Source organism: Pararge aegeria, chromosome 11, assembly GCF_905163445.1.
Source record: "Pararge aegeria chromosome 11, ilParAegt1.1, whole genome shotgun sequence".
NCBI lineage: Eukaryota > Metazoa > Arthropoda > Insecta > Lepidoptera > Nymphalidae > Pararge > Pararge aegeria.
The window spans coordinates 13750555-13776645 of NC_053190.1; the positions used below are offsets into that span (position 1 = coordinate 13750555).

Below are 26091 nucleotides of genomic sequence, written 5' to 3' on the forward strand. Positions count from 1 at the left end.
ATCGTAAATACCCCCGGCCATGCAAGCTGTGGAATAGTGATTTAAATTAATGCTCATTTTGACCACAAAACAATTTATAGGACAAATGTACGCAATTATGAAGACCAATAATTCAAATTTCTTTGTTTTGTTATTTTCTGTCAAAAGATGGGTATAATTTGTATCACGACAATAAAAGTGAGACAGACATTTTTCAGTATTCCTGATCCGTATTAAATTGAGATAAAACACTGTTTTTGTTATGCCATGTTTTACAAATCAAACCTGTGTGCTAAGTACCTAAGGCTTCTATTCAAATATTTATTGAGTTTCAACACGTATACAAACTTATAAATACAATTTGTATATATGATTTTATATTGCTGCAATAACCATTTTGCAAGTCTATCGCAGGGTTCAGAGTAATGGTTATTCCAGTAATCTGGCTACTAACACTGAACACTGCACTCGTATAACCACGCAATATCTAAGCTAGTAGGTTTTCCCGCACAGATTTGCCAAGTTGCAACGTTACGCTAGAATCACAACATTCAAAACGTACTGAGACCTTCAAACGTTCCCAAACCATCGAATGCTCGTCCGATATGTCCGGAAAGGAGCGTTCCGGGACTATAGACCGTCGGTCAACAATGGCACGGTCAGCATCCATCGGATCGACGACTATAGAACCTCCAGCTGTAGAGTTTATTTACAAAGAATGTCCAGAATGTCCCGCCGTTGAAGAAGCGAAGCGGCATCGCGCTGTAGTAATTATCAGTCCTACGGCTCCACCTACTTGTAGAAAGCAAAAACTAAGCTTGACAGGTGAGACTCTGTCGGCTCACGCATTTTAAGCCTTCCCATGTTAAGCTTTAAGTCTCTCCGCTGACTGAAGACTTTCGAAATGCTATTTTAACATTAACCAGAAATAATTTGATTGGCCTCATAAATCTGATTTATGTGAGCACCATTACATTATACTCGTATTGTTCTATATTGTTTCTATTCCTATCACTGAAATATGTTTCTTTATTTTCATAAAAATAATACATTCAGTAAATGGAAATATACCCGGTAATTGTCCTAGCAATATTGATTTTGATATGATTATTATTTAGATTATTATATTTAATTGCCTCTTTGTGAAGAATTTTCTGTTAACTCGTCAAGCTTTTATCAAATCTCCGAAATTCGAAGATAGCTTTTATAATTTACATTAGAATCGTTTGTCCTCAGTCAGCGCTTCCCTGTATACCAATCCAATAGCAAAAGACGGTCTGGAGGATTTTGTAAACCATGCTTTGGACAAACCCATAAAGCACCATACTCGATATTATTCACTATTCCGAAATTTATGAGTGACTAGTTTAGTTCCAGCTCAAACTACTTCTGTAATAAACATTGTTTTACGTATCTGAATATCTCTAAAGAGTGTACTTATTCTGATCCTACTATATAGATATTCAACACTTTTCATTTAGACATATTTTCTTTCATTTTATTTTCTTAATATAATTAATTTGCAATAAAAAATTCTCTATTCTACACAATTCTTTTAAGACTTGACGAAACATTTTAGTTTTTTATGTTACTAATAAATAAGTTACTAAATGTTACCAAAAATATTTCCACAAATATATTTAAAGGATTCTGTAGAATACTGGAATGTACTAAATGTATAAAATTAAATTGAGATACTTAAATATGCGTGCTAAGTAGTGCGTAGGAAATACTTCCACAAATAAATTATCAAACCTTATTATTTAGTATTTCGTATTTAGCTCGGCCATTTTGCTATACCTACACACGGTAGCTACGGTTGTTTTGAGAACCTTAAGTTACTTAAACTCGTTGAAAGGGAAAGTTGGTAAAATTGTTTTTATACACACTTGTTATTACCCACATAGTTGGTACCCACACAGTTTGCGTGCGCACGCATATTTCAAAAATAGCAACTGAGAAAGCTTAACTATTGTTACTTGATTAATTAATAATAATTGGAAGTAAAAAGTTTCGAATTTTGGGTTAGGTACTTTTTTTTATTTATTGATTTGGATCGATTTGTTACTGAAATAAAAAAAGATACTGTGGTAATCATAACAAAAACTACATTAATTGCAATTGGTAAATAACTTCGTATTCTCATGTAAAGCTTCACCTTAGGTAGTGCTGGAAACATTACATTTTCTGTAGTTACTCCAAAAGACTGCACTTCATTAAATCAGATGTTACTTATTAACCATTAAAATTGCTACAACATCCTTATATTACAACCACTTCCCTCTAACACTCGTTAAACTCTAAATATTAATGGTAGCATTTTGAAAAGCAATACGAATGTTTGTTATTTTTTGGTTTCCACTTAAAAGCTATTTCGCAAATAAAAATAATTCTATTACTTTCCAGTGCCTCCCCACGGTTACGAGCTAAATAACTTAGACAATGACACACTCGATGCCCCAAATGTGTACCAGGAGGACATAACTTTACAGCGATTTAGCGAACCAGCCTTCCCGGTGGATTCCGACGAGCCAGTATCGATGCCCGCAGAATTGTCAAGTGACGAACGATTTAAACACTCAAACCCAACGTATTTAAGTGCTGTGATGCATACTACGACCAGTGAAAGTACATCAGATGCTCACAAAGACGACGGTGAGTTTTTTTTTATTTCGATTTTAGACATAGAGATTCTATTTTCAATATTAATCCACTAGTCAAGCCCTTTCATTTGATACCCATATTAAGGGGTTTTTCAAAAAAAAAAAAAAGTAACCATTTTGTGATGGCGGCCATATTTAATTCGACATTTGTCATAGTGTATACTACAGACACACACACTCACAAATTCGTCAAACTTATAAAACCGCATCGTTTTTGCATAAGGGGTTAAAAATAAAACCTTACAATATTGTCTGTTGTGCATTGCTCATTGTCTCAAATGCTTAATTTTAAGTAACAGTACCTAAAAATACTTATAATATGTTTCAGGGAACGGTTTAAAGAAGTGGAAAGGTGTTGCATTGTCGCCAGATAACGAGCGCAAAGTAAAACCTTTTCCGGCCGAAGTTCTACCAGAGCCTGCAGAAATCGATACCACCCAAAAGGAGAACATCAAACCTGAATCACCGGTAGAAGCATTTAGCACAGAACCTACGGTAGTAACTTATATACTATACTTTTATAACCTGTATGCCATTTAAACGTAGAGGAAGGTACTCCAGGACCAGCTGATCCACCCCGCCATCGCACAGGTAATACCTTCATCAACAAAACTAGCTTCAAAATAGCGTGTTTTATATCCAAAGGGTTATCATGTTACCTGATGTCACATCCACTTTGGCGTAACTCTATCTTTTTGTATAGTAAAACGACTAGATTCGGAAACTCCATACAAGTTTGACAGAGTAGGACTCCGACTTCACTTCCGTGGGGGACGAGTTCGAATTCCAGCACGCCTTTAACTTTTCTAAGTTATGTGCGTTTTAAGCAATTAAAATATCACTTGCTTCAACGGTGAAGGATAAAATCATGAAACCTGAGAGTTCTCTATAATGTTTACATCAATCCGCACTGGGCAAACGTTCTAATTGTGGGAGGAGACCCGTGCTCTGTAGTGGGCCGAGAATGGGTTGAGATGATGACTTTGGACTTGATAGTTAGTCAACTTGAACAGTTACACTGGGGGTTCAGTTTATTGCCTCCTAATGTGCATAAAACCTGAGGATTTTAAGTAAACGCTAGTGGTAAGGGCTTCGGATATATTTAGGCAATTATTTGTATAGCAAACGAATAATTAATAATATTAATAATAAAAGAATATTTATATAATAGTAAAAGAATATTTTAAACCTAATCTTTACTTTTCCTTAAACCAACGATTTCGAAAAATCCTTTTTAAGTACTCATCTACATGCAATTGCAATGCAATTATAAATATTATAATTTAAGCAAATTAATATAAATTGCTTTAACGATAAACATCAACGAGAAGAAACCTGAGAATTCGCACTTGGCTAGCTCTCTGGACTAAGCTATAAAGTATAAACCCTTCTAATTCTGCGAGGTGACCCATACATATCCTGTAATAGGCCGGTAATAGATTGATAATGATTATGATGACAAATTTATAAAAAATGGGTGCAAACTTCAGATAGTGACCGTGGAGTTGAACCGTGGCTGGAACAGTCGGCTGGGGTTCAGCGTCCAGAGCCATCCGGATTCGGGCCAGAGCTACATCTCTGCTGTGTACAACGATAGCGTCGCCGCAAGAGACGGCAGACTGAGGCGTGGGGACGTCATACTACAAGTAATATAAACCATCCTTTTTTATGACCCAAAGTACGTTATTAAAATTATTAACAATATGTATTGGATAGAAGTTGTCGTTACTTTGGAAAGTGGTAGAGCTTTTGTGATAGAAGCTCGTCCGGGCACGTACTATCGCCGTGCTTATTTCTGCCGCTAAGCAGCATTGTTGCGATGCTGTGTTCCGGCCTAAAGGGCGTGGTTGCCCGTGTGAGAGTCAACATCTCCTGATGATGCTCCGGTTTCGGAGCGAAACGTGCGTAGAGGGTACATTGGCGAGGATCCGTTTGGTGTGGAGTATACGGATTGAAGAAATTATGATTACGCCATACAGATTCTCCTGCTGTTCGCGGGGTATAGCAAATTTAAATTATGGATTTCCACAAAGTAACGCCGCTTCTATCCAATATTTGGACGGAGACTAACATAGTCCTGGAAAAACATCAAATTCCCGATTTGTCACATATGCAACGGTACATGGCCAGCCGTGCACAAAATGTACCCGTCTGAGCATTTAATGGAAATATTCATAACAATTTTTTTTAGACAAGCTTCCCTACATATTGCACTGTTCTGTATTCGTGGTCGGTGTCTTCTTTGTCGTGGTAAAGAAAATGGTAAATTTTCAAATTGCCACTCGAGCGAAAGCTAATTAGATTAAACTTACAAATATTTTTATGGTTGCAGGTAAACGACGAAAACGTGACATCAATGAAGACCCCCGAAGTGATAGATCTGTTGCGGATACTGCGTGGATCAATTTGCATCACGGTACTGCGGCCACCTAACTTGCAATGAAACCGTTTACCAAATCACTAGTGTACCTATATACAAATTAGACTTCTTATCGGAGCCACGTACTCACTCGCACTGTAGAATCTCACCAAATGTAAGGGATGCGAGAAGTTTTACTGAGCGGTTGTAAGTTTGCGTAAAAAACTGAAGTGTAAATGTGATGATGATATCGCAACTGGATTTTACGGTTTTCCGATATTTTATTTTTAACGGAGCTAGGCACTTTATTGTTTGTTTACTAATCCTAAAAAGGTTTTGCTATTTATGGCGGATTTTAGTCGCTAGTATATGCCACTTTTCCCTGGTGGCAGACGGTTTGTGGCAGGCTCAGAGAATGTTTGTGTACAGATTTTAGTCCCGAGCATATGCTATTATTTCATGCTGGCCAGCACTTCTATTCAGATTTGAGTCGCAGGCATTTGCTACGCTACCTGATGACAGGTAGCCTGGTACACCGATACAAGAAGCCATACAATACAGTTTATATTTGATCAGTCCATCGCATGTATGACCTTTGGCGCATTCCATCATTGTCAGAGTATTTCTCTCGCCGTTAGACGTACCCAAATAATTTCATTATTTTACGTTGTGCTAATGCAATAACGTGCCTAACCGATCCAATGTCAATCAATTTGATAATCCACTTGCGAAGTGAACATGTTATAAAATCTCTCTTATTTACTATAAATAATAATAGAATTTTAGATATTATACAGACGTCAGTATTAAACGCACAAGTGCTTAAAATACGACGATTTCACACCTATTTACCATTATTGAATTACGTGATTTTGTTTATGTAAATAAATAATCTGTGTCAGTAGGTAGTATGGCTTAATGTGCTCAATTTAAAATGTTAACAGTCACTATTATATTAATACTATAGTCCATCTATTGTACTTCCATGGACAGACTAGTAGTCTCAAGAAGGGGCCTTTAAGAAGTAGAGAAAATTATTTACTAAGACTCAGTTTTCATGTATTAACTTGCGGTTTGTTTTAGCGACAGTTTTATTATATTGATAATATATTAAAAAATTTAATCGTAATGAATATTATGAAGGTAAGTATTAAGTAATTCAAATAGTAAAATAATAAAAGTAAATGAAATTATAAATTCTAAGTGAAATATATAATTATCTATATGAGTTCATTGTACATAGGTACAATTAATTGCTAATTGATTGCGTTAGAGTGACTGAATAAATGCTTCAGATAATGTATTTAATAATAATTGATCGTAGATGCCGCTGCTCAGAAATTCATAACGAAACTGGGAGGTCTGAAACTAGTGTCATCTTCTACAGTTTCCCTTTTTTTTATAATAATAACAGAAGTATAAGATCTTACAGAAGTTAAGGATTATTTAAAAATCGAATGAGTACTACTCGACAAAATAATATTATCTTAAACCTCTTAATGTTCCAATGCTGAGCACGGTTCTCGTCTTTTCAGATATACGAGAAATGTTTAAAGCTCCCTCCATATTGCTCCAATGCATGTTATATAATTTGTGAATGAATGGAAACTGTTTCAGTTCCTAAAATAAAAGAATGAGTCCACATTTAAATTTTATAGTAGTAACATGATGTATGTTCTATGGAATTGATCTCTGATGATATCACGTAAAGTGATAAAGTATTATAGGTATAGAATGCGCTTTTTTTTTAAATTAAACCCTTGCCCTTAGACCCGATATATATTTCGGGGTTGAACTAAAGTGTCGCTATTAAAAATATTAAACGACGATAAGTATTAAATAATATAGTTCAATCTTCTTCTTGCCCATATCGCTATACTAAGTCGACAATCATGTCTACTCCATTTAACCTGAAGACTTGTGGATTTGGCATTTTTTTAAGAATGGCCTGAAGTCAACGCTCTTTGGGAATGTTTTTGTAAATTGAATAATTGTCACCTATAGGTTTAAAGGGTGAAGTTGTAATCGCAAAAGATAAGGTAGTGTTCGGTTAAATACTTTCAACCACCTTGATATTTTTATACCTTAACGACGTCCACGGGAACTCAAACCAGGATTGCACGCAAAAACATCTATAAATAATAGTAGTTTCTTAGTCAAATAAATAGGATATAATATATGCATAAATTTTACAAAAGTTTACAAATATATATACTTAAGAGTACATGCGCTCTTTTCGGCTCAAACGCAACTTACGACCAATATGCCTGTTTTCACTAACAACAAACAAGGAAATGCCTAAATAAGTAACGCCTAATCTAGGGAAATCCCGAGGCGTAGGTTCGTCGACCGTTCATCAATAGTTATCACCTAAGAGTTCGTGAAATGTTTTTTGCATTCGATTTCAGTGAAAACTGCCATAACTCTCGGAAGAAAGTATCATTATGCACTTCACCTGACCAACCTTCAGCAACTAAAAAAACAAATTAAGTATTTCCTCTCTTATGAATAGTACTTATATATATTTAAAGAAGATAAAATGAAAATATTTCTGTTTACTATGTAAATATCGTTATTCTTCACCTGTAGTAGAAATATGTATTATAGCATTCCATGAGTAACCTTTGTAAATATAATGTTTTTTTAAAGCCAAGCTCTATTTTTCTCATTTAGGTGCTTCAACGTACGTTTGCTGTAATATATTGTAATAAAATATGTATTTTTTAACATTACTCATTTGGATTAAAGATTGGTGTATCTATAGGAATTTTAGGTACTCGTGGATATCTTGTTATGCTCCAAGCTCGAAAGTTAACTTATTCTAAATTATATAAATGAACCAACATAAAAAAATAAATATTTAAAAAATAAAATCTTCGCAAACGTCTAGAATTTGCACATTGGATCTTTTAATTTGCTGTTAAATCGATATCCACTACGTAGTGTTTATTAAATTATATTAAAGTCAAATTTTACTTAAAATTAATAAAGCTAGGTAAGTTTTACACACAGTCAAAACAATATAAATGTAACGGAATTATATATCTACTCTAATGTAGTGAATAATCGGAACTTTAATTCTAACGTAGTGGATTAGAATACAATGAACTGTTTTATTTAAAATAAAGAACGATAAAATATGTGCACAGTTTATAAAAAGTTATAGAATTAGCTTTTAATAAAGTTTCACGGCTGCCTGTACTATCCAACATAATTATAATTGATTAGTTTAATGTTGTCAGAAATTCAAACTACCATAATACGGGAAAAATTAATGAACTTCATAATGGTGAATTTCGAAACATAATTTTATTTTAACAAAAAATATGATTATCGTAACGCCAAATGCCCTGCGTGTGAAAAGTACCGATCTTAGGATAAAGTTCAAGTTATAATTCTAAGTAAATCTATAGGTACTGATTATATCTAGTCAAATCTAAATTGTAATTAAATTATAGCGATTAGCCTTTCAAGAGAATGGTTAGTATATAGGGAATGCAGATTATATATTATTATCTTAAATTATCGTTGTAAAGTATCGAAAAATCTATCTCTATAAATAATTGCATTCACTTCTTATATTATAATGTTATCGTATGAAAAGATTTTATCGACAAATCGACTCAACTATTTTAATATAACTAAACTTAGATTATTTTATTAGATAAATTGCGTAGTTAAATAATGATAAAATATTATTATAGATAAAGTAACCAGAACGAAATGGAAACAACTGATATTCTAAATAATTGTGATGGATTTGTGTTAGTAGGTGTTACTTTTATAAGTAAACTTAAATATTGTAATAATCGAAATACCTATTGAAATAAAACAACTCAGGTGGGATTGCTAATTGGGGATATCACATATACCACTGTTTTATGTGTTTTTTCATATTATTGAAAAGCAAAGTCTATATTGAACGCTTAACTTAACTCTATATTGAATACTGATATCTATAGTTCAAATGTAAATTGCTGTTGTGTCACCAATTAGTATTTTTACCTGAGTTATTAACTATAATGTAACATAAGTGCAAATATTGTATTGGAACCAGGCCTTACATGTCGGTGTTGTCAACTGAGCGAATATAATAAACTTTACCAAGCAAAGTAATATAAAATATGACTTTGTCCGAATTCCTGTCTTATTACTAACATTGTAGATTCACGATATTTTTTTAATTTTTCATAAATTAATAAAAACTGTACAGAATTAAATATTTTTCCAGATATCAAAATGATAAGTTAATAGCTCAAATAGTTTTTTTAGCTTTTTAGTAATTTTTTGTTCTTATAAAGTTTATTATATTACGCTTATTATTGTCTTGTTTGTGTCTTTATTTACTTTTGCAGTTCTTAGACCCTTATTTTTTGCATTTCAAACTGATGTGTGTTAAAGTGATACCATTAAACGAAAAAAAACGTATTATTTCACAACAATAAACTCGATCGCTCGCCACTTTGTCTGCCTATACACAAATATTTTGAAAACATGAACTGTAGGACTGTCTATTATTTTTTTTTGTCAAGAATACAGTCATAGAAATATCAAAATATGTATAGATACTTCAACTCAGTTGTGCGCGCGGCCCTATGTGTGCGTGCGCTTGTAAATATACAACTTTCATTCGTGTGGCAGTGACGCGGCAGTCGTCGTTCGAGCAAGACGTGTTCCTATCGCTTTTTCTTACGGGTACAGTCGTTTACGAAAATGTCTAGTTCTTCACGGAAAAAATGTTTAAGGAGTCAGGTAAATATTTTTTATTTTTAAATTTAGATGTAATGAATAGGTATTTATTATGATTCTATATACGAAAAAATATATCCTTGTTGACGTTTACGTATTATTGTTTTAGACTCGAGAAACCATTGCTAAGGTATACGAATTTCTGAAAATAGATGCGAGAGATATATTGGAACTAGTAAGTGATCCAGTTTGCAGTGCAAGTCCAATTTTAATATCGAAACTAAGTGAACATTTAAATAGCGTACGGAAAAGAACAGCAATGGCAGTGGGGGTATCAGAGAGAACAGTTACTAATATATTGGCTGAAGGAAAAGAATCTGACTCTAAGTTTAAATCTCCGCATAAAGACCGTAAAAAACGTTTAAAGAAGTTAGAATTAGACAACTTTAACGTTGATGTTATACGTTCCACTATTCAAAATTACCATTTAGAACATCGTGAGTTACCTACCTTGCTAAAGTTGAAAGGAATATTTCAAGATAAACTTAACTATGATGGAAGTATTTCGACTCTGCGTACAGCTTTGTTAAAGTTGGGATACAAATGGCGAAAAACTGTGGATAACAGACGTGTTATTATAGAGCGGCATGACATCCAAAAACTACGATTTTCCTACCTAAAAAATTTACTCAGATACCGTCAAGAAAATCGGTGTATCGTATATACAGATGAGAGCTATATCTTAACTAATCATGTTCAAAACAAAGGATGGGGTAATAAAGATGGACCACCTTTAAAGAGAAACCTGTCGAAAGGACAAAGAATTATCATTGTGCATGCTGGTTCAGAACAAGGTTTCGTACCTAACGCACTATTGACATACAAAGCAAATAGTGTTTCTGGTGATTACCATTCTAACATGAACGCGGAAAACTATGAAAAGTGGCTAAAAGAACGTCTAGTACCGAATCTTCCACCTAACTCTGTGGTTGTGCTTGATAATGCCTCATACCATAACGTTCAAAATGACAGAGCCCCAAATTCGAATTCCAAAAAAATAGAAATGCAGAGATGGCTGACAGAAAAAAATATAGCTTTTAATCAAGATATGAAAAAAATTGAACTGTATGATTTGATTAAAAAAAATAAAGAAAACTATATCTGTTACAAGATTGATGACATACTTCAGCGATATGGCATAAAAGTTCTTCGATTGCCACCATATCATCCTGAACTAAACCCCATAGAAAATGTGTGGGGAATTTTAAAAAATTATATTGCTTCGCGTAATGTCGACCAAAATGTGACGGAAATAATGAAACTCATAAATGAATGTTTAAGTCAAATTGATGAAGGGATGTGGGGTAATACTTGTCGACATGTACAAAAGAAAGAAGAAGAATACTATAGACATTTTGACATGGAGTCAGAATTCATAATTAACCTTGATGAGAGCAGCGAATCCGAAAATTCATCATTTGATTTTTCAAGTAGCGATTCAGAATAATGTTCAATAAATAAACATTAAATTACCAAATAACTGTTTTTTTAAAAAAAAACCCGTATATAACCCGTAAATAACTGTATTTGTATTTGTACCCGACTGTACCTCTTGTCACGCACACAAAGTCACTGTATATGTACAAGGTTTACCCACACATAGGGCCGCGCGCACAACTGAGTTGATGTATCTATACAATATTCTTTATCTTATAAAATAAAAGATAATTATCAGGTTCAGTTTTATTCTATCTTTAGTTCTCTCTCTCCCTTTTACAACCCTTTACCGGTCCAGTATAAAGCACGGGTCTCCTTTCACAATTTGAGTTTGGAATGTGCGGATTGGTGGGCTCCAACAACTCTTGAAAACGTTGTAGAGAAGTCTCTGGCATGCAAATTCCTCACGATGATTTCCTTCACCGCTGAAGCAAGTGATATTTTAATTGCTTAAAACGCGCATAACTTGGAAACTTAAGTCAGAGGTACGCGCTGGGATTCGAACTGGACCTTCCGAAAGCGAAAACGAAGCCCGTAGCACAAGGCTATCACCGCTTCCTTCATCATCATTATTATACTCGCAATTCTTTTCAGAATTGGGTTTTTGAAATATTTTTTTTTTGTGATTAATGGAAAGATCATATATAAGTTTTATAACAAAACTATTTTTTTTTTTTTTTCACAATAATTCAAAAGTTGAATCCAGTACCGAAGACGCGCCGACAGCTTCTGAACAAACCCGAGCGCGTGTGACGTCATAATGTTAGTTTTCACTCATTGCAGTTGATGTAGAAACAATAAGTACAGTGTTTTGATCTATTTAATTTTGTTGTCATTGTTAAATATTTAAATTTATATTGAAAATGTCGAACCTCAAAAGTTATCGTTCTTGTTTTGTACCATTATGTACTAATACTACAAAAACAACTCCTGACAAAATGTTTTTAAATGTTCCCCAAAATTACAAACGTCGAAATAAATGGTTTCAAGCAGTGCACCGTGATAATCCCAAAATAAAATCGATTTTTTTTTGTTGAGAAGATCATTTCGATGTAAGTATTTCTTAAAACCATTGTTATTAATTATTATTTATCTAAGTATACAAATCAATTAATTATTATACGCGTAAGTAGAGTTCAGTCAATACATTTTTTTTACTGGACTCCAAATCATAACCTTTAAAACCACAAAAACAAAATATTTTATTGATAGTTTAAAGTTCTTAAATAATAAATTCATATATCTTTATCTAATGATTGAGATTCGATTTAATATATTTATAATTTAATAACGTTCTAGGTTATGTGTTTGACTAGATAATTTTTTTTAAATTTTATGTTATAGTGGTTTTTCTGTTGTTGTAATAACATTTAAATGATTCTTATGATTTCTATTTTTTTTTTTTTCAGCTGAAAGATGATATGGAAAATTATATTTATTATACAACGATGGGAGGTAAAGCAAAGATGAAAATTGATGTGGTACCACACAAGTTTGACTGTCAACCTAATCGTAAAAGACAAGGCACTTCAACGATTCTTAGACCAGCTGCAGAAAAACGACGGAGACAACAAATAATCCAAGAAATTTTAAGTCGTCGTGAATCGTCCGAAAATATTGAAATTGGTAATCCTCAAGAACCAAACATTGATTCCGTATCAGCTAATACTGTTGAAAATATTGGAGTTAATTTTGTTCCTTCAATTGTAAAAACTGGCCAAAAGGTCACTGTTGAAACACAAACTAATATTAACAACCGTAATGTTGCTGTACAGGTAAATAGTCGTCCTAAGTATCGTAGCGTGTCAGTTCAATGTAAAATTTTAGCAATCGGGCAATAAATTTTCAATATTATTGTCTAGTCACGTATAAGCCGTAAACGCCGTACTGTTATTAAATCGCTACAACATTATGACGTCACAACTATGGTGACCAATCATGGCGCGTTTATAGTCACGTGTTTTTTTTTAAATTTGATTAATTTTTAATTGTTTATAATTTATTGAAAAAAAATTTTTTTTTAAGTTTTTTACATCAAATATCAATATTATTAATAAGACAGTTTTAAAATACATAAAAAAAATCAATATTTTTTTTTTTTCAAAACCCCAATTGCACGGTCTTGTAATTTTGCCCAACAACGGCACCCTAGGACTTGTTTGGCTTCTTGGCTATTCATCTAGGTAGGGTTTTGGGAGTTGAGCTGCCTGGGGCCTTGGAAAAAATATGTACTTTATTTAATTAATAAATAATAATTTTACAGCCGGTTGGCGCAGTGTGCACTGACCGTGTTTTCTGAGTCCAAGGCCGTGGCTTCGATTCCCACAACTGGAAGATGTTTGTTTGATAAACATGATTTTTTTTTTCAATGTCTGGGTGTTTATCTATCTTAATATATATAAATCTCTTGTCACGTTGTTTGTCCGCGATGGACTCCTAAACTACTTAACCGATTTTAAATTAAATTGGCACACCGTGAGCAGTCTGTTCCAACTTAAGAGATAGGATAGTTTAGATTTTTAATTATAGTCGCAACTTTATTTTATTGCAAATATTTTTTCTATAATTAATTGACAGTCACATGTTATATATATATAATACTACTATACTAATTTAAGGCTTAGCGATACTGAATGCTTTAAAAATACAAAATCAAACGCAGACGAAGTCGCGGGCAACAGCTAGTATATTATAAGTATTTATGTGTATTATTAAAATATTCATCAGCTATCTTAGTACCAATAACGCAAGTTACGCTTACTTTGGGGCTAGATTGCGATGTGTATACTGTTGTAGTATATTTATTAAAACACTATTCCCTACGTGATTTGCTTACACGCCAGGAAGTTTAGTGTTCATTATAATAAATAAATTGTGATAACCTTTAGAAGACGCAAGGTGTCACATTATCAAGTGCGAAGTATACAGTGAACTCTGAGACCATAATATGATGCATTCTCCAAGGATTTATAAATAAATCTTTATTATTAATTTCTTTTAAATATACGCACATTGTAAATGAACAATAATAAAAATAAATGACAACATTATGTGTTATTTTTGTTTTCTAAAACAAAAAGCAATCGTGAAAAGTGAAATTCAATCTACCAAAAATGTTTTATACTGGACTGGATTTCAAATAAAGTAGTTTTTTTTAAATTCATTCTGCGGCCTGGACCCTTCTCATTGTTGGATGAGACCCGTGCCATGTAGTGGGCCGGTAATGGGTTGATATGATGTAGGGAAACTATAAACAAACATTCGAAACAGCACACTCGCACAGATGCACGCACCGACGAGCCCCCAAAGCCAGAGATCATATCAGTTTGTTTATAGTTTCCCTACATCATATCAACCTATTGCCGGCCTACTACAGGGCGCGGGTCTCGTCCCACAATGAGAAGGGGTTAAAGGCGAAGTCCACCATGCTCCACTCCACACGCCTTTGAAAACATTATGGAGGAATCTCAGGCATGCAGGTTTCCTCACGATGTTTTCCTTCACCGTTGAAGCAAGTGATATTTAAATTGAAACAAACATAACTTAGAAAAGTTAGGGGTGCGTACTGGTCCCCCCGAAAGTGAAGTCGAAGTCCTACCCACTGGCAGTGGCGTGCACTTCATACATGCACAAAAACACTGTCTACCCTAAAATTGATATTTAACTCGTATAGGAGGTGGATCTTTGCCGTTTTACGCAATTTGCCCGCTGTATGCATACCCTGATAAGAAACCCTGTGCACGCCACTGCCCACTGGGCTAACACCGTTTCATCTTGCCTAAGGTCATCAACTTTCATTCTACGCCAAATTAGAAAGTGATATTATATTTGACATAACACGAATTAAAAGATGCGTGAGAACATTAGCTAATGCTCGGTAAGAATTATACAGTTATCGGTTACAAGTGCATGTAATTGTGCACGGAGTCGATCAGCGTGACGTGAACGGTGCACGACATTGACCAAGCACGACTGTAGGGACATAGGATATGCCTGTATGATGTACTCACAGGCTTTTTATCACGCCTCATTGTGTCGACCTCCTTGGCGCACTGCTGAGGTCGCATACGTTAGAAGATAAATTATCTTTGGTAGGGGCAATTTAGGGTTTTGGAAGTATAAACTAGGCTCTTGGAGCACTTTTTGGGTGAACAAAAATCATGGAACTCGCGTCATCATTACCGAACGCTTTCCATGAGCTTTATGTATACTGTTTATATATGGACTTCTATTAGAAGTACATATATAAACAGCTCTTCAACTAAACTTATGGCCCACCCGCAGGCAAATATGGTTGATATGATTTGTCTGGTGGGAGGCTTCGGCCGTGTTTATGTTACCATCCTACCGACAAAGCGATTAAGCGATTTAATATTTCGTTACAATGTCGAGTCGAAACCGATGGGGGGTATGGATTTATTATAACTGCCATACTTCCTCACAAGTTACCCCTCTATCGTCTTAGATTGCATCATCATTTACCGGTGAATTTAAGTCTTCTACCAGTGCGTGTGAACAGTGACTTACGTTGTCGCTTACTATGGGCCTAACAAGACGGTTCAGAGTCGCTTAGCGGGCGATGGAGAAGGCTATGCTAAGTATATAGCTAGGTAATCAAATCCAAAATGAAGAGATCCGTAGAAGAACTAGAGTTACCGACAGAACAGCGAGTCGCAAAGCTGAAGTGGCAATGGGCGACTCACATAGCTCGGACAACCGTTGTACGTTGGGGTCCTAAGGTGCTGGAATGGCGACCCCGCACCGGTAAACGCAGCGTAAGTCGGCCCGCAATGAAGTGGACAGACGACATCAAGCGAGTCGCTGGGAGCCGCTGGAAAAAAGCGGCCCAGAACCGTGGAACTCCCTACAAAAGACCTGTGTCCTGTGACCTTGACAGAAATAAGCATGGCGTTAGTACTTCCCCGGACGAGCTCTGACACAAAAGCTTTACTACTTTTAATTAACTACTCGTATTATAACTACGAGGTCCCGAGATTCGAAGGCAGCAGGAGCAGTTTGGGAATTAATTTTTTTTAAATTTCTGGCCTGGTTCAGCCTCGCCTCTTAGTAAACTTACCGGCAACGACATGCCACCAAGCGATTTAGCGTTTTGGTGCGATACCGCGAAGAAACCGATTAGGAGTATGGTTATAATATAACTGTTTATAGATTCACAGCCGATTGACGCAGTGGGCAGCGACCCAGCTTATTAAGTCCAAGGCCGTGGGTTCGCTTACCACAACTGGAAAATGTTTGTGGGAAGAACATGAATGTTATTCTGTGTCTGGGTGCTTATATGTATATTCTAAGTATTTATGTACATTATTCATAAAAATATTCATCAGTCGTCTTAGTACCCAAAACACAAGCTAGGCTTACTTTGGGGCTAGATGGCGGTGTGTGTATTGTCGTAGTATATTTATTTATTTATTTAAGATCTAGCTTACTTCTAGCTCGGTTAGCAAAGATTTTCTCTATAATAATTTAAGAAAATAACATTTCCTTAACATGCTGCAAGTAAACTCTATTTAATATGGTATTGATATTATTTAATATTTAATATTGATAATAATATTTACATTATGTTCAATAGTCAAGAGGTTGCTTGCTTGCATTGCATAATTATTAATTTTTTTCACTGATCGACCATTGAGACACAATTGCATAGCAGTGTTGGCCTTCGTTTAGATGTGTACGCCATTATTCCGAGCTGATATTAAAAATATTGGACAAGAATCAGCTACATACTATAAACGCAAAATGGACGTGGCAAGTATTATTAATATTTAATCTATGCCCATGTAGCATATGCCTGAGCCGGCTGAGCGTCACGGTCAACGAGCGTCCACCGCGTCCGAGGGAGCGTCACGCTTGGCCGATCACGTTCCGAATTCAAATAAAACACCACAAGTTATGGTATCTTCTATTTTTTTAAAGATTGTGAGTCGCTGTTTTCTTTTTAATTATATTAACGCTGTCTTAACTTACAAACATCTGCTGCTTAAATTTTCGCAGTTTTTAAATTATAAACTCTGTTAAACATATGAATGCGTGCGTTAAGTCTTTGACTAAAGCTATGGGTTAAGTTGCCTATGTTTTAACTTAAAGAATGTACCTATCAACATCACTTCTAATTAATTTGCAAAATTTTAAATACTTATGTACGAATTCTTTGAGCGTATCCATAGAACTTATATAATTTTTCCACCTGAGTCCGTCTCCAATACGATACTTTTCTCCGTGCTGAGTTTAACACGAGAAATATTGTAAAACTCACTGAAATAAGCTCGCTTTTAAAACTTAAGGTTGAAACTTAAACTGATATTATATTACTGTAATTGTAATAAACTACAATATAATACCTGTACTGAGACACATTTTAGCACACCGATTCAAAACTACAGCAATATCATAGTAAGGTTTAAAAATTCTAAATATCGCTCAGAGCAAAGAAAGTATGCTATTTACTTAAGCGCGCTCTCGTTTAATTAACTTAAACGGTGGTTTTATAAGTAAAAGTTAATTACATTCAAACTGCCTAACTTACCTTCACATAAAAATTGTTACTTTATATAGGGCCTTAAACTTCTAATATATTAAAAAAAAAATGGAAACTAGATTATCTATCTACTATATTCTTCTAGAGAAATGTAAAAAAAAATTAGTAATGTGTAGTGCGAGTAGGACTTGCATACTAAGAGGTTAATTGCGTTGGAAGGAAACATACAATTAAATAAATAAATATACTACGACAATACACACACCGCCATCTAGCCCCAAAGTAAGCGTAGCTTGTGTTTTGGGTGCTAAGACGACTGATGAATATTTTTATGAATAATATGCATAAATACTTAGAAGATACATATAAACACCCAGACACTGAAAAACATTCATGCTCATCACACAAACATTTTCCAGTTGTGGGAATCGAACCCACGGCCTTGGGCTCAGAAAGCAGGGTTGCTGCAAACTGCGCCAATCGGCCGTAAATTATATTATTTATTTAATAAATCATAATAGTTATCATCATCAACCCAATCCCGGCCCACGACAGGCCACGTGTCTCCTCTGAAAATGTGAAGGTGAGGCCGTAGTTAGGCCGTACACCACGCTGGCCATGCGCTGCTTTGTACACTTCAACTCTCAGGCATACAGGTTGACTCTCGATGTTTTCCTTTAACCTTAAAGCAAGTTATCCGTACTGGTCACCAAACCGCACTGGGCCAGAGTGGTGGACTACGGCATTAAAGGCCCTTCTTATTGTAGAAGGAGATCCGAGCCCTGTAGTGGGTCGGTAATGGGTTGATATGATGATGATAAAGTGATTTCAAAAAACTCTCTTATCTCAGAAATTAGGATATCACTGTTTTTTTATTTATATGTTACTGGCTGTTGCCCGCGTTCTTCGTCCTTGTATGTTACGGTTTTTTACAAATCCTGTGGGAATCGCTTATTTTTCTGTGATAAAAAGTAACCATAAGTTACTCTCCGTCCTTCCAACGTTCTCTTTGCCACAAATCAATTCGATAGGTCACTTAGAGCGTAAAGTAAAGACAAACAAACCTCAAAACACTCTTTCACATTTATAACATTATAATAATAAGAGCATAAATAAGTTTATTTGTAAACTATAAATCTATAATGAGCAATAGGTAATTTAAAAAAAAAGTACTCTTTAGAGGCATAATTTTTATTCCTGTAATATTTACACGATGTTCTGTCTCCTATTTTTGCAGATTTTTCACTTTACTAACTGATAAATTACTATCCGCAGCCACTGAAAGTCCCACTGCGTTTACTAATATACATTGTAAAATAAAACAAAAACCTAGACGAACCTACGTTCGTTTTCCTATCGTAAAAAAAAAACATAACAACGTTCTAACCCTTCATTATCTGTTAATATAGTAAAAAGTTTTATTTTCCTTGGATTTTACCTAGAGTATATTAAAAGAGTCCTTCAATTAAAATGACTTCAAAGCCCTTTACACTGTTAAGAAAAACATTTCCCCTACCTATTTACTTTACACAATTCCCTAAATGTTGAGTCGTACCTATTGTATTTGTTTTATTGTTATTATAAATTATAGAATTTACACATCGAAAGTAGAGCCTGCAGAGGGATGCGGTTGGTTTGCAACAACGATACCGAATAGCCAGTCGTAGTCAACACGTCCAATACGACGCGCGGCGCCACGGTGTCCGTAAACTAGGGAGTGCAGTGTAACCACCCTTACGTTTAACGTTTTATTTATACCCGACTATTTGTATTTGGAATTGTTTTTTTTTTCATAAGAGGACTGTCAAGGATTCTTGGATATTCGTAAGTATTTTTTTTCTATTACAAGAGCAATAAATCGATTTTAATAAAAGTAATATTTGTTTGTTGTTCGTCAAATATTACGATTTTAATAAAAGTAATATTTGTTTGTTTGTTCGTCTTCTATGCAGCCATAAACCATGAAATGATTACGATTTTCCATGGAAACTTTAGTTTCGTTTGCATTTCCGGAATGTGTTTTAGTAGATAAGAACAAAATAATCACCAGATTACTATGAAACTTTCTTGAGAATTTGATGAAAGCGTTCCCTCCAACGATTCTTAAATATAATATTTAAAACTAACTTTTGTACATAATACGCATAAGCATACAGAATACGTACTACGCAGGCCGGGCATTGCTTATAGCAAATTATATATAATTAATAAATCTATGGATTAAAAATCCGATGCCTTTAACTTTTATTCAATAAACAGTCTAGAACAGTTAAAATATAGTATAATCTATACAATACAAAGGAAATAATAATAGCTTGCAGTGGATCGCTCCGTATCTTCGTTTTATGTTTGAAAGCCCTAGAAGTCCATTGGTTTAAAATTTTAAACCCAGTCATAATACAATAAATAAGCTTTGTTAATATGAAGAGAAAAGGAGAATTTTGATGGAGAACCGACTGTTGTCATAGCAACGCAAAAGGCACGTAAAATCGAGACCCTTTTTGTTGACAGTTCAAAATATAGCAAAACGCTTTGTCGAAACCATCGAAACAATGAGAACTGATTTTTCAATCGGCAGATTATTCCCTTTGGAATAGTTTTGTTACTTTTTCCCCTCACAACTTGTCAATGTTTGCATAACGTTACGGGTAAATTTTTTTTATAGGTCTAAAATTAATATAATAACTAACTAGTTTAAACACTAAATAAATATAATTGCCGTTTTAAAGTTTTAGAAAAGGAAATCTGTCTTTAAATACTGAAAAATAAACTTTAATGATTTGATTATTTTTTGCATAAATAGTGAGAAGTGCATGAATGCATGCTATTGTTTTTATAAAAATTTTAAAATGCTTTAAATTTTTTTTTTTTCGTAAATTATGCGAGCTATCAATCCAAGTACATTCATCTTTTGTAATGGCGTAGGCACGACTTTCGTTTTGTAGTTTAGAAAACAATTAGTCTAATTAAATTAATTTACGTAGGCTACACAGCCTGTATGTACCATATATAAAATTGTACATATTTATTAAAGCATTTATAAAATTACACCCATTTTTTTAAATATTAGTTTATTTTATAAAAAAATAATCTTCTAAATGGCGTATGCAATATGCTTTTATCTTAAAAAAAACCATTGAGAAATAATAAAAATTAATTTATAGGTTTTTATGGTGTTTTTAGTATCTACAGTAACATTATATTTAATGTAGCGATTTTACCAGTAACGTTCCCACTTTCACTCTTACATAAATAACATGTTTTGCAAAATAATTATTCGTCTTAGAAATTCACAGTCAGTTAAATATATACTACTGTTAAAATTTCATTAAAATTTATACATTATTTGTAACCCCCAACGCAAGAGAAGGGTGCTATTATACGAAATTATGTTTTTTATTTGTATGAATATATACAACCTAACAATAAAGTAAAACCTATACCTTGCGAATCTTCTTGCGTTTACTAAATTTATAAAACATGTATGTACCTTCGTAAATGAAGGGTTTAACAGACTCATCATTTGCTACTTTAAAGTCCTACTTGAAAAAATAGGACTGCAAGTTACGGGCATTTTCGCATTGAAACATAACATACTAAGTTTATACAAACGGACAAACAAAATATAAATTTTACAATATTGTGTAAAAATAGGTTAGTAGGAACATATAGTTACGCAACACGCACTAATTTTCATTTCACCATCATCATCATCAGGCTATTAATATCCTACTGCAGGAGACAGGTTTCCTCTCTCGTACGATTTTAGAGCATACAACCACCATGCTACTCCAAGGCTGGTTTCTACGATGATTATCACAACATCATCGTCATCACGTCAAGCGATTGACCTCATAGACGTAGGTCATTTGTAGGGAGTTCCAAAATCCACGGTCCTGGGCCGCATTCCAGCGGCTCCCAGCGACTTGCTTAATGTCGTCTGTCGACCTCGTTGGGTCCCTTGGTGTAGATGACAAAATATCACTTTGTGGTGATAAGAATTGGAATGGGTAAGCGAGCTCTCCGAGGCACCGTCAATTTAGTTACCGAAGGCCCTACTGAGATTGTATGTAACAGAAGAACCTACAAATCTCGAGTTTAAGTTATATTTATGGTTGAATTTGTCATTTTCTAGACCAACGAGCCTTATTCGCATGTATCAAAAGATGTCTCTTATAACAATTATTACAAATCTAAAAATTATGAGCTTCCGGGCATACATATTATGTCCTAATAGTACTACCGAGATAAAAATGCTATGTACGAATACCCTGTGGAAATACTTGTTAGAAACAGGTTCGTTCCTACTAAACATAGTAACTTGTCATCGGCATCGATAAGTAGGTAGGCACCTACTTATTTTACGAAGCAATTGTGATTCTACTTAATTCACAAATCGGTATCGAGAGAAAATTTCGTTTTATTGGAAAGTTTAAAAGTTGTAAATAATTAATAGAAAATGTATTAAGACCACTAATACAATAAACTGATGGATATCGAACAAATAGCAACAACGGGCAAATTTAAAGCCCTAAGAGTCAACGACAGTAATTTTGATTTCATTATTAAAATTAGGCTTAATTTGCTATACTCCGCGAAAAGCAGGAGAATCTGTATGGTGTAATTTATAATTTCTTCAATCCATATACTCCACACCAAACAGATCTTCGGCCATGTACCCTCTACGCACGTTTCGCTCCGAAACCGGAGCATCCTCAGGAGATGTTGACTTTACAATGAATAATTGTTAAGTCACTTAACCGATATACAGATTCTCCTGCTCTTCGCGGAGTACAGCAAATTAAGCTTAATTTTCATAATATATCATGGATTTCCGCAAAGTAACGCCTGCTTCGATACAATTTTGATTTCATTGTTTGCATTACGCAGGCGTAACCTTAGGTTATTAGATATGTTTATGGTTGCATCAAATGGCATTGGCGAAACCTTACAAACTTATCAATACATTGATACTATTTAGGCTTTCCTATAATACCTACAGCGCGAACTTTAACTGGTCCTATCTTTCTTAGACCAAAATCTTCTCCCATCCTCTTTAAGTTTTTAAAACGTGTCTATAATTGTATTCTAATTAAAGCCACTTATCGCCACGTTTTAGACACCTAGATTGCATTTTAACGCAGACCAGAAAATTTATTGTATACTTACTAAAAAAAATCCAAATGCTTTCTACATTGAAAAATGTTTATCAAATTTATTAAGCGTGTAAATGGATGCCCATATTCAGTTCTGTCACCAGTTAATGAAATTCTCTGGAGATACTTTCATTGTCTATAGCTAAGTACCAACCTATCGCCTGGTCAATGACAGAATCTTTCGGAATATCGTTGCGTATTCCAATAAGACTCAATCCTCTTACTGTGTGTGTTAATGTAATTTTAATTATTTAATGCTATCCGGAGATTTGATATTGAAAAAGGACGAAATATCTACCGAAAATATCACAGTGCTCAAAACTACACAACATAATAAAGAGTATTGAGTCACTCATTGAAACTATTTTGTGACTTTTTCTTAAATTGTAACTAGCTGCCTTATAATTTTTTTAGAACTTTCTCCTAACGAGTAGGTATACCTAGTTGCAAAATTAGAGAGGGGAACCACTTTAACGATTTTAGAAGCGCATATTACGTGAGAAACTATTGGTTTAAATAAAACACATACTTAATTATAAAATTCCGTTGTAATTTTGTAGAACCTATCTAATGACACCACACACTGTATGCGTATTTTTATATTCCAAGTCTCTGTTACATACTATGTGATGTGATACCCTTCCTTTCCAATTTTTTTCTAAATTTCGTTTTACGTGCTCAAGTACAGTGTGCCTAGTAAAAGTGTTGCGACATACGGAACGATAATCAATCGGGCAGAAAGAAGTGATAAAGGTTCATCTTCTCTGAAAATTGAGCCAGTTGCCCTAAGTTATGTCTAAGTAGAGAATCTTTACAATTTTAGTATAAACTTACAAAACACAACAGTAAGTTAGGCAACGATCTCAATTTGTACATCACAATCGCACAAATGCCGGCTGAACGTAAACAAATCACGGCGTGAAGTAGATCGTGACAGATCGCTATTGCGGGTCAGCCAATTTTATATCCATACAAAATCATCATTTATCCGCCGACGAAGAAAGATAATTTTACAGTAAACAATATTTTATAACGAGCGAACGCTAAAATAGGAAGTGATGCTGTAAATAGTCGCTTTGTTTTAGTTGCCTCAGCGTAATTTTGCACCATGTAAAAGCAAGACGGCATCCCTAAAAGTCAGCTATTGTTATCTATTTTTCTACAAACCACAGATAAAAAATAAGACCGGGCCTAGTAAGGGCTCAACACTCATGGAACAGAGAATACAGAGATATGTATACCATACTCCAATACGGCATGACTAAAATTAATTTCTTGATCTTTAGTTAAAGTTAAATTTAGAACGTTATAAACTATTATTAGTACATGCAGATTATTTGTTGATTAAGTAAATATAAATAAATAAATGATTTGGGCGACGAAATTGATTTCGTTTCACATGACGTATATGACCAGGTCACACGGGTGACAATAACATTATAAAATAATGAGTGCTGTACCAGATTGAAATGATTCGTTCGTTTCAGAAGTCATCTTTTAGAACAAGACCATTTTTATACAAATAAATTAATACTTACGAAAAATAGCAATTAAAAACCAACCGGATAATTATTATCGATCGTTTCCCCATTGTGATTGAAATTGACAGTCGTTTCCTCACGGAATTAAGGCACGTTGGAAAATCTTCGATCTCATTTGCAAGGAAAGTTATTGTTCGTTTGGAAATCGTGCGAACCACGTGTGTAACTACCACTGGCAAGATAACGTCGGTATCATAGTGACACAATCCGCATACACATAGCAGTTTTTTACGCAAATAGTCGGATCGTAAGTATCTCAGCTTAGTTAACATTCACCCCTTACCGGCCCACTAGGATACGGGGTCTGGCTAGCCGTGTCTACAAGTAGGGTTGCCAGATCGATTCTTCCTGTTATAGGGATCAATAACTGATTTTTCGGGATTTTAGGGCTTTGGTCGGGAGAAATAAAAAAATAAGTTCATAATATTAATAATACAGAATATATTAAGCAAACAAACATATTTTTGCATAGCACTGTAGATATAAGAAAAAAAAACATAGTAGGTATTTGTGACACATAAGATAAGAACCGAATGAGCATGTTTTTTGTTTTTGTTCTTGCCATAAGTATTTGTAATTTTTTTTGTGTGTTGTTTGCAAGTTTCGTTTGACGAAAATGTGTACTTAAAATTATCGAACTTGTTTTTCGGGAGATTATTTGCTTTGTCGGTAGTCAGGAGGAAATACAAAAATTCGGGAGAATCTCGCCAATTCCCGACCGTCTGGCAACCCTATCTACAAGTGCCGATTGGTAGGCTTCATACGCCCTTGAGAACTTTATTGAGAACTCTTAGGCCTGCTCGTTTCCCAACGATGTTTTCCTTCACCGTTACAGCCAGTTATGTTTATATGCTTCCGAAAAGCTAGAGATGCGGGTCGGGGAACTAAATCGAAGCCACAAGCTACCCACAAGGCTATCGCCGCTTCAGCTCAGCCTCAGGTGCTCATAATATTTAAATGTGTCTCAAAATGTTACGCAATTTTCCGTAACATTATGATATTAAAAAGCCTAAAAATAAAAAGTGTCTTAAGTGTATTTTTCCATTTCTCATTTTGGGTGGTCTTGTCTTCATGCAAAACGCATTATTTGATAGCCACCGATTAGCAGTATCTGTAAGATAAGTTACTGAATGTGAGGGTCGTAATTGAATTGATGATTTAACTGTTGTTCTTATTATTTATTTAATCGAAAAATGCAACGAAGGTTTAATTAAAATGGTGTAAACAAAACTCATATGGGTTTTAACGTACACCCCACCTCGTGCCGCGATATCGACCATCGTTGGGTAGGTAGGTATAACCATATTTTATTTAAAATAAACTTTAACTACAACTAAGCAATAGTTGCGTTGCTTTAGAATAATAAAAAAAAATTGTGTTTATTTTCCATAATAGCTAAGTAAGGAATAAAATCAAATATATCAACTTTCGAGTTATTTTTCATGTTAAAACAATATTTTATGAAATTCATACTGCACTATTTATTACATGGTCAAATGTGTATTATTGTTATATTATAATACGACCAGCTGGCAGCGGTCATTAATTACAGTTTAATTCATTCCTTCAGTGGCCTCATTATACGTTTAATCCCAAGTAGCAAAGAGAGTTAACACTGTATTAGAGTAACTGTATTCAGCTCTAATCTCTTATTGCTATGTGATTTTTTTGAAAATAATAAATCTATACCTTGAATTTACCTTCTTCC

At 34.3% G+C, this 26091-nt stretch overlaps 3 protein-coding genes across 4 annotated transcripts in view; all 3 read left to right on the top strand.

Moving 5' to 3' along the window:
- The window catches only part of LOC120627486, a 168560-nt gene extending 159016 nt beyond the window's left edge, over positions 1-9544 (top strand). Inside the window, exons 10-14 of one of the 2 annotated variants that reach the window (XM_039895489.1) lie at positions 493-804; positions 2386-2634; positions 2971-3137; positions 4133-4288; positions 4975-9544. In XM_039895489.1, the coding sequence (XP_039751423.1) occupies positions 493-804; positions 2386-2634; positions 2971-3137; positions 4133-4288; positions 4975-5085 (995 nt within the window). In that variant the 3' untranslated portion in view covers positions 5086-9544. The remainder of the gene's footprint in view (positions 1-492; positions 805-2385; positions 2635-2970; positions 3138-4132; positions 4289-4974) is intronic. The other variant, XM_039895490.1, reaches the window with a different exon arrangement.
- A 21-nt stretch (positions 9545-9565) lies between these two features.
- LOC120627489 lies at positions 9566-11231 on the top strand. The gene is made up of 2 exons (XM_039895493.1): positions 9566-9753; positions 9860-11231. The coding sequence occupies exons 1-2, from the start codon at positions 9715-9717 to the stop codon at positions 11195-11197; spliced, it is 1377 nt and encodes a 458-aa protein (XP_039751427.1). The 5' UTR covers positions 9566-9714; the 3' UTR covers positions 11198-11231.
- Positions 11232-19366: 8135 nt separating this feature from the next.
- The window catches only part of LOC120627234 (cadherin-23), a 67215-nt gene continuing 60490 nt past the window's right edge, over positions 19367-26091 (top strand). Inside the window, exon 1 of the mRNA XM_039895125.1 lies at positions 19367-19510. The gene's annotated coding sequence lies outside the window, so the exon portion shown is untranslated. The remainder of the gene's footprint in view (positions 19511-26091) is intronic.

Coding starts and splice junctions, on each gene's coding strand:
- LOC120627489 (XM_039895493.1), top strand. CDS start 9,715: ATGTCTAGTTCTTCACGGAAAAAATGTTTAAGGAGTCAG. Junction 9,754..9,859: donor AAAAATGTTTAAGGAGTCAG/GTAAATATTTTT, acceptor TTATTGTTTTAG/ACTCGAGAAACCATTGCTAA.